At 45.0% G+C, this 13908-nt stretch overlaps 1 protein-coding gene across 2 annotated transcripts in view; it reads right to left on the bottom strand.

Moving 5' to 3' along the window:
• AFF3 (ALF transcription elongation factor 3) overlaps nt 1-13908 on the bottom strand; it is a 620532-nt gene that overhangs the window by 23227 nt on the left and 583397 nt on the right. For both annotated transcript variants that reach the window (XM_061155923.1, XM_061155924.1), the window contains 2 exons: nt 12807-12928; nt 1538-1601 (listed from right to left, as the gene is read on the bottom strand). In XM_061155923.1, coding sequence (XP_061011906.1) covers nt 1538-1601; nt 12807-12928 — 186 coding nt within the window. The remainder of the gene's footprint in view (nt 1-1537; nt 1602-12806; nt 12929-13908) is intronic.

Below are 13908 nucleotides of genomic sequence, written 5' to 3'. Positions count from 1 at the left end.
ACTGGAGTCGGGGGATGGTTTTGGGATGATTCTCATAAGAAGGGCACAACCTAGATCCCTCAAGCTTGCAGGTCACAGTAGGGTTCACACTCCTAAGAGAATAGAATGTTGCTGCTGATCTGACAGGAGGCAGAGTTCAAGTAGTAATGAGTGACGAGGAGCAGCTGTAAATACAGATGAAGCTCTGCTTGCCTACCACTCACCTCCTGCTATGTGGTCCGGTGCCTAACACATCACAGACTAGTAGTGGTCTGTGGCACATCGGCTGGGGACCCGTGCTCCATCAGACTGTGGGATTGTGAGGAGGAGAACTCTACCTCCTACTTCCCTTCTGTATTTTCTGATACTCTGTGATTGTTTCCCCTGTATACCAGTGGACCCAGGAATTAGCTTTATACTAATAAATGCTTGGTGGGCAACCTCAGTAGCATTGGGGAGCGTGAGGTTACAATTTATGCACCTGCAACCCTGGAAGAATAATACTCTGAAGGTCATTTGAGAGTCCCTTGGACTACAAGGAGATCCAACCAGTCCATCCTAAAGGAGATCAGTCCTGGGTGTTCACTGGAGGGACTGGTGTTGAAACTGAAACTCCAATACTTTGGCCACCTGATACGAAGAGCTGGCTCATTGGAAAAGACCCTGACGCTGGGAAAGATTGAAGGCGGGAGGAGAAAGGGACAACAGAAGATGAGATGGCTGGATGGCATCACTAATTCAATGGACATGAGTTTGGGTAAATTCCAGGAGTTGGTGATGGACAGGGAGGCCTGGCACGCTGCAGTTCATGGGGTCGCAAAGAGTCTGACATGACTGAGGACTGAACTGAGCTAAAGGTCATTTGAGATGCCTAACTCATCTCTAGTGCCCTGATTTCAGTTATGAACATTGGAGGGGAGCAGAACTGAAATGACCAAGGAAGAAGGGGTCCTTTAGGATGAGACTTTCAGATGGAACCACCATATGATCTCTTACAGAAGAAAATCAGGCCTTCTTGCCTGAAGGCATTAAGCTTTCCCAAATAAGAAAACTTATTCTTTGAAACCATCAAATCATAGTAACTTTATGGTCTTGTGTGTGTGTAATAGCTTCTTGGTTGTCCAGTTTCAGAGGAAGTATTTATTTTGGCAGGTACACATGAAGAACAAAAGTCTTTTTGAAAAGGGATTTGATCCTGGGACCAAGCCAAGGATTGGCTAGGCTAACAAGGGAGAAAAATGTAAACCTTTTTTTTTTTTTTAAGGGAAAAACACCCAAAAACCTACCACCCACTGACTCCATTGCCTCTGGTTCCCATTCAAACTTTAGGACTAATTGAAATATTTGTTTATCCAGGGCTTCCTCCAAGTCAGACATTATTAGTTGAGGTCATAATTTATTGGGCCATGAGCCCTGGATTATATAAACACTTCTGCATTTAACAGACCCAGCCATCCTTGTAATAGATTTTATAATTATCCTGGCTATGCTGCCCCAGCGATGAAGCTGCGGTACAAACGTAATTTGGAGGAACAGATCTGGAGAGAAAAGGTCTTACCATCGCATCTGCTTTATGCTTCATTCGCTTAGCTTCTTGCATAAAATAATCTGCACTCCGTGGCCTACGAGGAGAGAGCGACATGAAATATCATTACTGAGCAAGTGTAAGATATTCAGCAAATATTCTTTCCTTTGCTTAAACTTCAACCACAATTTCAAGACTCTGCTTAAGATGGAATCAGTATTTTTTTTTTTTTTTGCATTTCCAAACTACTGCCGCCTATATGTAAAAGACCACCATTATATTGCTCTTAAGTTAGCAATTCAAAACATGCTAAATATATGTAGATAAGTATATATGTTTACAGTGATTTTTTAACATGGATCCCCAGCGCCTAATTTGTAAATCAGATTTTTTTAATTTCATGGTTAAGAAAATGCAAAATCTTATTTCACATGACACTTACGTAAAACAATCTGTTTTTGGTACAAAGATGGCAAAGATATAATAATTGTATAGATGTACATAGGTGTATGTCTTTGTCTAGCCTTATGAAAATCAGTGTTGTCTGTTTGCATAACTGGTACCTAAAGTTGTATGTGTCTCTATAATTATTTTAAAGCTTTGCAGTGAGAAATGAAAAGAGGTGACGCTGGAATGTTTGCATTCCAGTTGTAATGAAGCTAATTGTAAAATGATGTCTACCTTGTATTCTCTTGAGTTCTGATTAGCTGGCTGGTAAACATTTAATCCCAGGCATGGGCATTGTTAAAGCAATAACCTGACTCTGCTGCAAGATGAAGGTAATTTATCCAGGGACGAATCTGGGAGTGTGAAATGACCCCAAGTTACACTAAACCACTCATCAGACAGCACCTTTAAGTACTTCGTCAGGTGGATTTTTAAAAATCTACATAGTTTAGGAACCATCAGTATAAACCTTTTGTGTATTATGGGTCTTTATGTAATCAACAAACTTGACCTATTCATGAATACTCCACATAAGGCAGCACACCCTGATGGGAGATAAGATGTTAGTAGTGATATTAATCATACACTGTGTAGTCTATTTAACACACTGATTTTGAACTGCCTTCTTTCCGATTCTAATGAGTCTTTTTCCATACTACAATATTAGGTAGCCAGAGCATCCTTTTTTATCTAAGGGGTCAAAATGCTTAAAAAAATCACACAGATCGGGTCAATGATATTACCATCCAAAACTGTGATCCTCATTTGAATGGTTTAATCAGTCAAACAAATGGACAAACCAGGATAAAAGCAAATACTTAATCTTGGGTCACAAATCACAGAAGCAAGAGAAAGACCTTGGTTTTCTGTCTCTTCTTCCCCATAAATTGTCGTCAGCACTTGTGGTAACATGCTGGGAATATTTAACTTTCCCAACAAGGAGATAGGAATGTGGCTGCAGGGCCCTCCTATGTTTATGATGAAACTCCTGTCTCTGGGTCATGATCCCTTCATGTCTTCCCTGCCACACGGGCCTGAGCCCTTCCTTTCATCCTGACGGGTCTGCACTGGTGGGTGAAGCCTGTGGGTTCCTTCAAAGGAAGGCCCAGCTTCGACCATCTCTTCTTTCTCTAATTTATTTCCTCTATGTTTTATTCCATTTAATGACGTTTTGGTTGCTTTTCATGGTGGTTTATTCTTCTTTGTCCACAGATTGACCTTTGAACACATACTGCCTATCTGTTGGGTCTTTGATGCCAACTCTGGCAATTTACATTATTTTTGTTCTTGTTTTTTAATAGACTGTCAAGTTTTCTGAGCAGTTTTAGGCTCAGAGCAAAATGAAGTAGAAAATACAGTAGAAAGTAGAAAAAACCATAAACCACTTGGTTCTACACGTGCACAGCCTCCCTTACTACTAACACCCCTCGATTGAGCAGCCCATTTGTTACAATTGATAAACCTAAACTGAGTGACTTCCTTGATGGTCCAGTGGCTAAGACTCAAAGCTCCCAGTGCAGGGGGCCCAGGTTTGATCCCTGGTTGGTGAACTAGATTCCACATGCCACAACTAAGAGTTTTCATGCTGCACGAAAAGATCCCACGTGCCGGCACAGTCAGATTGAAAAAAAAACAAAACCTAAACCAACATGTCATTATCACCTGAAGTCTGTAGTTTACATTTGGATTCACTCTTGGTGTGGCACATTCTATGGGTTTTGAAAACTGTATGATGACGTATATTCACCATAATAGCACCATACAGAATAGGCTCATGTCTTAAAAATCCTCTGCAATATTTTTTGTCTTTTTGCTGAATGCCCCAGAACAGAAGACCAGATCTACCGCTAGCTGGAAGCCAGGTCTGACTCCTGAGTTCACATGGGGTCCTGGAGCCTACCTGTTCAGGAAAGGAGCTCCCGTACCTCCATCCCTTTCCTCCCTGCTGTTATCACATGCTATGAAGGCTTCCTTGTCAATATCCCCTTCTTTCCTCAAGGACCACATCCACCCAGGTCCAGGCTTTCAATACCTCTCCCGGCCTCAAGTTTCACTCCTGTCCCATCTCTCCTGAGCTTTAACTCTTGAGCGACGTTTGTAAAATATGTCTTTCGTTATATATCACCACCCTACTCACAGATCTAAAATCAAACTCCAGGGCCTCTGAAACTGAATCTCAGTTCCGGTCCCTAATCTTGCCTAACCCTCTTCCCTGCATTACTTACTCACCCAGTCTCTCAACCACAGTGAGTGGTGTCCTCACTGGCTGGTCAACGTTTCAGCCCTGCTCATCCCTTCCCTCATCCCTAGAACACCCTCCTCTCTGCTCCTTCATTAAATGCTTACAGTGAGCCAGATGTTGCTTGTGTCTCTAATTCTTAGACCCTAAGGCCTTTTTGCTGGGAAAGATTGAAGGCAGGAGAAGAAGGCCGCAACAGAGGATGAGATGGTTGGATGGCATGACCGACTCAACGGACACGAGTGTGAGCACACTCTGGGAGATGCTGAAGGGCAGGGAAGCCTGGCGTGCTGCAGTCCATGCAGTCACAAAGAGTTGGACATGACTTAGCGACTGAACAACAACAAAAGGCCTTCTTGGTAATTTTGGCTCAAGCTCAGCTATGTCTTTCCTGATCTCGGATACCGCTTCTTGTTCACACTTCACTTCCAGGCACTTAATTACCTTCTGAGCTGTCCCGGGCTGCAGTCATCGCATGTGTGCAAGCTGGCAGCTACAATATTTTCAGCGTGGGCCCTGCCGTAGACCTCTTTGATCTTTCCACCTTGTTTTAGGTACATGGTAGAAGAGAAATGAGTCCCCCATGCATTCACATTTCGAGTTTAGAAGAGAGAGTGTTGGCTTCTGATGGGGTGCAGCCTCGAAGCCAACGAGCCAGAGAACATCTCCATGGCAACCTGATAGTCTCCGCATCATTATCGGTCCCACACTCGAGTAGAGGAGTTTGGTCATTTTTCTCTTGCCCTCTTTTTTGTAGACCTCTTCACTGACAGATCATCATTTTTTCAAACGCATTTTGTTTTCATGAAAGAATTCTGGTAATAAGCCAAGGCATCTTTGTTTTTACTAGCCTTTTAAGTTATCCCTGGGGTGTCAGTGGCATCGAATTCCCCATATGGATATCGCCATCAGGGCTGCTTTTATGTGTAGTGATTAAATATATTCTTTAAACCTGGGATGGAGGCTGAGTCACAGACTCTCACAATAGCGTATGTGGATAAGTAACACATCTATTTTCTGCCTGTATCACAGGAGTGACAACATTAACCTGAGATGCTGAAGAAATGTACTCTCAGGGCCTGTTTAGGAACACATGAGAATTCTCATCTTTGCATCTCACTGCACTGAGTCACTGGAGACTGCCTGGTGATTGGCCCATTTTCTCCTCTCAGGTGATCTCTGGAGCCTCGGTTCCAGGTCAGGTCATTATAAAAGGCAACTGGATGACGGGACATCACCCAGATTGCCCGGCAACGCCATGGACACGTGCTGTCAGGGAGGCATCACTCTGGTGGTGACCTTCAAGTCAGCAGGAAGATAAAACTGCTGCCACCACTGCGGCAGCTACAGAACGTAAGACTGCAGAGGCACTAAAATGAAACCTAATTATCTCAGTGCTCAAACCGATTTTTCCTCCAGTCTTTTTTTTTTTTTAATTTTTAAATGTGGAAAACCTAGAGTTTTGCTTTTCATTGTGATAATAACATTCTTCACATTGTTTCTCAGGGTGATGGTATTTGATGCTAATCCATGAGAAAACCTAAGAAAAGTACAGTTAAACATCATGCATGTAACTGACCGCATCTCTGGGGCTCTTTAGAACCTAGGCTTGGAGGATCTAAAAACCTAGGCTGAGCCACATGTATGTTTGTTATAAGAGCTCTTGGCACCAAAAGTAATGTGAGCACTGGATCCAGAGAGCAGTGTCCTTCTCTCCTCCCAGCGCCCCCACCAGCACGCCCGTGGCCTTAGATCAGCAGCAGTAGGTCTGAGCCACCCTCATGTTTCTGCTGGCATGGGAGTATCACAGCGCCCTGATGCTTCATTCTCCTGTGAGACCGAGATGGAACTGAATGCCCTCCCACGGACAGGCTGGCAGGCAGCTTTCTGTGACTCCTACCTCTGTGAAACGCCGGTACCCCACCACCACCCCCAACCCGGCAGAGCCAGCCTGTTTTGTGAAAACTGGCAGAGATGGAGAGCCTGACGTGTCTGAACAAACAGGTTCCCTGGCACCGCACAAGTCGAGATAATTTTCTTAGGAAGTTGGAATCCAAACCAGACAACGAGGCAACTGCACACCAGATGAATTCATCATCTGATAGCCTGTCAGCTTGTCATCTGATAAGTCCTGGAGGTGCTACCATGGCCCAAGCTGTGAGGTTCTTTTTTCCCTAAGAACGTGTAAGAAGTGGAGGAACTGTGTTCCACGCACTAGATGAGTGCTGTGGGTGAGGGCACTTCATAGCCAGGGGCCCCGGTGCTGCCATTGGCTTTATGAGTGCTTCCAGAAAGAAGTGAGAAGGATGCTTACAGCTTCCCTTGTGATTCAGACAGTAAAGAATCTGCCTGCAATGCAGGAGATATGGGTTCGATCCCTGGGTCAGGAAGATCCCCTGGAGAAGGGAATGGCTACCCACTCCAGTATTCTTGCCTGGAGAATTTCACGGACAGAAGAATTTGATGGGCTGCAGTCCATGGGGTCATAAAGAGTCGGACATGACTGAGCAACTAAGCACATTAACTTTTAAGCACAAGGATTCAAATGCAGCTTTTGTTTCTATGCCCTTGATGTTGGCTGGGACCCCTAAATCCCTGGCTTCTCAGAAGCACGAGCGATGACTCATCGTTTCTCCCACAGGTCACAGGCTCTCACAGGAGACTCCTCTCCTGGCCACACTTAAAAAATAACACATGCTTTCCAGGATACGCAGGCTAAATGTGCAGGTTTTTGTCATTCTATCGTAAGCAACTTTCTGTTTAAGTGGAAACTCATCAATTTGATTGCTGTTCTTCTCCAGATGTCACAGGTAAGATAAAATCATTTTACAAAGCCCTTAAAAGGATCAGAGGGCTCAGATTTCAATCAGAATGATCTGAAAGGCCCTGTCCACCATTCTTGCCCTCCCAACCTCTGACCAAATCCTTTTGTTCTTTCTTTCTGTTTTGACTAAAAACAAACAAACAAAAAAAAACCTTGGCTGAGAGGGATTTCATAAGGGAAAAAATTCCATATGAAGAAAGAAAGGCGCAGGAATGGTATTATCAGGAAGGGTGGGGCCCAGCTTTGAAGCAATGGGAGGCAGAGGGGCCCCTTGGGAGGGGAATGGTCATGGCCAGCCCACCACAGGAGTGCCTTGCCTTGATCTAATATCACCTACATAAGGATTTCAGTCGGGGTCCTTTGAATAAATCACCTGACCTTTCACATACAGGAGTCTTCCATTGTCTATAAAATTAAAATCCTTCCAGCTATAAGAATGCGGAGTATCATTACATCACAAGTGCCAACCCCCTCTTCCTGATCTGCCAGCCACACGGCACAGGTCGTGGCTTTAGCATCGCGTGGCGTGGGGGTCTTTTCTCAGCGTCTGGAGGTTTCAGTAGCCGGGCTCCTATAATTGATGCCATGGGGACAGATGGGGCGTTTGGAGGCTTGGCTGAATGTGATGATCGTGACTGACTCTTCCTTGTGAAATGTGGGCAAGAGAGTCAGCACATCCTTCTGGAAGCAGCAGGCAGGTTGGCATCCGGGGTTCTCTGGCTCCCCGGCAAAGCAATATGGCACGGGGGAAAGCAGGCCAAGCGCTTCACCATCAGCTGTGCTCAGACGTCTGCACTGAGGCCTTCGTGACACAGCTGTTCTCGAGATTTTCCACCGCCAAGAACTCTCCTGTCACTAGTGATGACACCAAGCGATTTATAGCTCATGGCTTTGCACTAATAAGGTCGGTTTCTAGGCTTCGGGTTGAATGAAGTGCTGTTACTCATGGATATAAATTCCTAACAGATTTTTGAAATAAAAGTTTGGTAATCACACCAGCATCACCTTAAAACCAGAGCTGTCCATTAAAATGAATGAAATAATGCCATTTGCAGCAACATGCATGGACCTAGACATTGTCATACTGAGTGAAGATAGTCAGATAGAGAAGGAGAAATATTGGATGACATCCCTTACATGTGGAATCTAAAAAGAAATGACACAAATGAACTGACTTATAAAACAGAGACTCATGGACTTACAGAATGAGCTCCTGGTTGCCAGAGGGCAGGAGAGGGATAATTAGGGCGTTTGGGATCCATATGTACACACTGCTATATTTAAAATGTTGTGTGTGTGCCTAGTTGCTCAGTCCTGTCCGACTCTTTCGGGCTTCCCAGGTGGCACTAGTGGTAAAGAACCCACCTGCCAATGTAGAAGACATAAGAGACGTGGGTTTGATCCCTGAGTCGGGAAGATGCCCTGGAGGAGGACACGGCAACCCATTCCAGTATTCTTGTCTGGAGAATCCCATGGACAGAGGAGCCTGGCGGGCTACAGTCCATGGGGTCACAAAGAGTCGGACACGGCTGAAGTGACAGCACGCACGCACACGTCCGACTCTTTGCAACCACATGGACTGTAGCCCACCAGGCTCCTCTGTCCATGGGATTTTCCAGGCAAGGATACTGGAGTGGGTTGCCGTGTCCTCCTCCAGGGCATCTTCCCGACTCAGGGACCAAACCCTCATCTCCTGTGTCTTCTGCATTGCACGTATATTCTTTACCCACTGAGCAATTGGAGAAGCCCCATCATATTTAAAATGGATAACCAGCAAGGATTACAGCACAGGGAACTCTGCTCAGTGTCATGTGGCAGCCTGGATGGGGGGGGAGTTTGGGGGAGAGCGGACACAGGTCTATGGATAACTGCCTCCCTTTGCCGTTCACCGGAAGCTATTACAACATTGCGAATCGGCTATTCCCTAACACAAAAGAAGAAGCTTGAAAAAAAAAAACCCCGTTGAGGATTGAAAGTGGCACACGGCTAAACATCACGGGAGGAGGAGGTGCAGTCATACTGCCTCCCATCTGAGCCTGCAGGACAGGCTGATCTGGATCACATTTTTAAAATAAGTTATTCTGTTCAGGTCTATCTGCATTCTGAAGGCACCACCTGGTACCTGCTGAATTGGTAAGTAACCTAGGAAAAGGGGCTGGAAGACTATGAATTTAAATTGACTTGCCTGTAGTAATTCCTTACATTCACGGAAAAAAAAAAAAGGAAAAAAGATGCAGGCACTACCCCCTGGCCCCTGCCAGACAGGCTTCCCTAGTGGCTCAGACGGTGAAGAATCTGCCTGCAATGCAGAAGACCTGGGTTCGATCCCAAGATCAGGAAGATCCTCTGGAGAAGGAAATGGCAACCCACTCCAGTATTTTTGCCTGGAGAATTCCACAGACAGAGGAGCCTGGTGGACTACAGCCCCTGGAGTCACAAAGAGACAAACATGACTGAGCAACTAACATTTTCAACCCCACCCCCCCCAGAATGTTATTCCATTTAGGGTCATTCAACAGTTGTTACCGGAGTGCCTGCTGAATTCTGACTGTTGTCTGAAATGCAAGTTTATTCAACCATTAACGAGTATTTATAATACAAAAGGATGAGTTTACTATTTTTTTTTTTTTTTAAAGCTATGGGATGTGGCTCTAAAAGTGAAATGACAGGGTGGCAACTGTTACTTTGGGGAGTGCGATAACTGGATTTCTATCAACTCTAAATCATTTTGGTGCTAATTCTCTAGTTCCTTCTTTCCTTCTGGTGATCTCTCTTTGTTCATGTCACTGCCTGTTGACACCTCCAGTGAGGACAAGACAAGGAAAGTGACAGGAGCCAGGTCATGGTCCTTGAAGCCGGTGCAGAGCGGAGAAAGCAGGAGGAGGCTGAGAACTGTGATCGCAGAGGAGTTTCCTGCAGAGGCCGCCCATGGACCGCCATCTTCCCTGAATTAATAACGGAATGAATGAAGCATACACCCCCACTCCCCCCCTGGACCTCAGCACATACCAGCTGAACACTTTACACACTTTTAGGTGACTTCCTAGCCCAGTGATCTCTTAAGACCCATATTTTTATTGTTCCGAGGAAGAGACAGTGCCTGTTGTTGCTTTTCAAGCTTGAAGAATTTCCCCATGATTTTCTCAGTTCAGTGGCTGAGTGGCTGTTTGAGCCGCGTGTTTCTTTACTGTCATGGATTTCAAATCAATTGGGACACATGGCAATTGGAAGATGTCTCTCTCTCCATATGATGGATATGTAAGAGGGCTTTTTTTAAATTCCATCTATATCCATAAAAGGAGAAACAGTTTTATTGTAGCTGTCAGCCAGAAAAATCACACAGTTTGCTAATGGGAAGAATGCATGATAACAGCCTCTTGGTTTGATACAGATAGGGACAAAATTATATTAGCCGCCGTCCCAGCAGATTGAGAGACATTTCCTCTTGTAAACAGTCCAAGGAGCTGCGTGCGGGTCCATGTAAGACCGTTTAGCTGTTGCTGTTTTAGACTTAGCTTTCTGGTCTATACATTGGAAAATGCCTTACATGTTAACTTCCCATATGTGTGTGTTTAAGCACCACGCCCTTGATATGTTTGATGATCCAGGTACCTTACTGTTGAATGTGTGTGTACGCTCACTTTGTTAGACTATGACTTCTTCCTCTTCTTTTTTTGTTTCCTATCACCAGATCTTTATTGCACTATCTGCACTATTATAATATCTGCATTATTCTTTTTTTAAATTTACTTTTTATTGAATACAGCTGATTTACAATGTTAATTTCTGCTGGACAGTAAGGTGACTAGTTATGCACATATGTATATTCCTCTTCATATTCCTTTCCACTATGGTTTATCCCAGGATAGAGAATATGGTTCCCTATGCTATACAGAAAGATCTTGCTGTTTATCCATCCTGTATACACTAGTTTGCATCTCCTAACCCCAAACTCTCAGTCTATCCCTCCCCCTCAGCAAGCTTCTTGAGATGGATAGGGGGGGTTTGGGGCCCAAAACCTCAGCAAACTTGGTTTGAATGATGTATAGAGCCACATTTCCATTCTTATAAAGACTTGACTTATAAGACAAGTATAACTGTTTTTCATTCCTCAAGGAACTGAGTTACAAGTTGAAGGATACAGAGGCTGACCCATCTGTATCTACTTTATCTTCAATTTGCTTCTTAATATTAGGGACAGCATCCTTAATTAAGATGAAAATCAAAAGATTCCTACATCTCCCAAATGCAAATTTCCACACTGTCATTAAATACAATTCCAATTGCCTGTTTTTATAAATGGTTAACGCTCCCTTTGAACAATTTACACCACCAAACACTAATTGTACATGGAGTTGACTGTCGGATTGGATTGTACTCCCATTACACGCCCCTCACCCTGGGGGTTAATTACCACTTCTCTGGCTGCCCAGGGCAGTGAGATGAGGGAAAGCGCAGCCGGCGAGGGTCAGGGAGAGCATGTGTGGGGTTGAGTGCAGGTGCGATCACAGGAAGAGGAGAAAAACGCACGTTCTCCTGGGCCACCCTTACGCTTTACTAAACTCAATCATCTGGGAGTGTGTCCAATGAAGAAACAAAAAAGCTGGATTTGGCTCTCAATCCCCGAAGTCTATCTCCTTGTTAGCTTAATGAAGTCCAAGCAGGGCCTGAGGGAGACAACTTGGTATTCCTGTTTCTCAGACATGAAGAAACAGACCTTGTCTACACTTTTGGTAAAGACAGGGTGGGACAGAAGGCTGGGAGGAAGATGAGGGTGAAAGAGACAGCGTTAAACTCTCCAGGTGGTCACACTGAGAAGGGGCCATCTCACTGGGTCTCAGGGGACCCGCCAGGAGGCCAGGGTCATGACTCACTTTTTCTGATTAGGAAGCAGGGACTCAGGGACATTTAGCACCATTTTGGCTTTTGACTGTGGGTGGGGTGCGCGGTTTACAGTCTGTCCCCTCAGCTGGACGGTCAGCAGTCAGGGGGCAGGGGGTCTCTCACTGTTGCCTGCTGCTCCCTGCTGGGGATTTAAGGGCATGACTCCCACAGATACACAACTGTATGCTTGCTGAACAGTTGAAAATGGGATTCAAGCCAAACTCTTGAAACCATATCTCCTGCCCTGGAGGCTTGTCCTTGACACATATTTTTTTCCCTAAGAGCCTAAATAATTTTCAGTATCATTTTATCATTTCTCATGTGTCATTTTTGGCATCTCCCGAGCTTTCCGGGATGCTATATTTATTCATCTTCTTCTTTTGTTTCTCCGCCTCTTAAGTTGATGCTGGGAATGAAATACTTGGGTTTTGGCACTATGATGGGGGGATGGATGACAGGATATTTTTTCCTGTATAAGAATTATTTATACCTTTATAAAGACTACAGCATTTTAGAGAACAGAAAGCTTTCAGGAGCGAACCACTATTTTTCTTTGCCTGTTACAGTTTATAAAGACAGAAACGCCTCTTTCTGGTAGCATACAACCTCAAATGCAGGTGCTCAGAAATATAAGACTCCTTGATGCCATTTGCCTTAGTTTTCTGGCATCCTGGGTTCAACCGTGCTAGCCCTGGTTGTTCCATTCATTCAAACCACTGCCCCGCAAGGGCGCAGGGGGTGCACTCAGCAATTTCCCTTGAGAGGGTGACATTTAACTGACTGGGTCACATGACAGAAATGGCCCCACACTATGGTTTACATGTGTCTAATACAGACATACACATATAAACCATCTCCCTGTTCCCACTTATCTGGGCTTCCCCACATTAACAAGACTCCACACTTACATATCATCGAAGATGAGTTTCTGCCTCTTGCAGTCCCGGTGGCCGTTGGCGCCTGGAGACCAGGGCTCTGTTTGCGGCCGTGACTTGTGGAGAATGCTTTCGGAATTGTTGTGAGCCGCTTTCTAGACAACAAACAAACACACCCACCTTTGAGAAACTGGCCCTCTGGCTGAAGCAGTAACCCCTTAGAATTGCTTGGGTTCTAGGTTAGACATGATAGCGCTTTTTGTTTCAATTAAGAAAGAGAAATACATGCATTTCAGGTCTCAAGCCGGAAGCTTTTACGTGTGTGGTCAGATGTCATCCCCACGACATCACCAGGGAGGTCTTAGTCTTGCTCTCGCACATCCAGATCCTGAACCTGCCGAAGCTCAGACGGCTACTGTGGGTGCCGGCTGCAGGCTAGGACTCAGGCTCCTACTCTTGCCGGTTGCTAGACCCACGGTTCTCCAAACTGACCGCATCAGAATCACCATTAACGCACAGACAGCTGAGACCACGCCAGCATCTCCATCTCCGCAGGTCTGGGGGAGGGCCTGAGAACACGCATTCTGCACAAGTTTCAGAGTGCTGGTCTAGGACCTGAGCTCTCAGAACCACCGAGCTGTGTTCAGGTCATGGTTCTCATCAGCTGTCTGTGCCGGAAAGGAAGAGCCGATGGGTGTTGCAAGAAATTATTTAAAATGTGCTTTAAAAAGGAACACTCTCTATCTGGGGAAAAATTTAAACATCCTTTTTTTTTCTCCTGGAGATACAGATATTTAGGGAGCACCTACTGTGTGCTGATCATTTGGATCATAAAACACCCTGTCTTTGGTTAGGAAATTCAAATGGATTCCTCTGAAGTAATTAAAGTGGACTAGATACCAGTGCTTCTTTAAGTACGGGCTGATTTTATGTGCGGATCAAGCCTCTTTGTTATGAGAGCCTCTAGGACTCTGGGCATTTCTTTTTTTGGCAGGCAGAGTAGTAAATTATGGATGTGTGTGAACCCTGGTCTAAGTGGCTCTCCTCAGCTAGACTGTAAGCTTCCTGCAGGCAGAGATTGAATCTGTTAGATCATCAATGCATCTCTATTGCTTAGCAGAGTGCCTGGGACACA

This window comes from Dama dama, chromosome 11 (assembly GCF_033118175.1).
Source record: "Dama dama isolate Ldn47 chromosome 11, ASM3311817v1, whole genome shotgun sequence".
Classification (NCBI taxonomy): domain Eukaryota; kingdom Metazoa; phylum Chordata; class Mammalia; order Artiodactyla; family Cervidae; genus Dama; species Dama dama.
The sequence above is the reverse complement of the archived record's forward strand: the minus strand, read 5'-3'. Positions and strand labels throughout refer to the sequence as shown.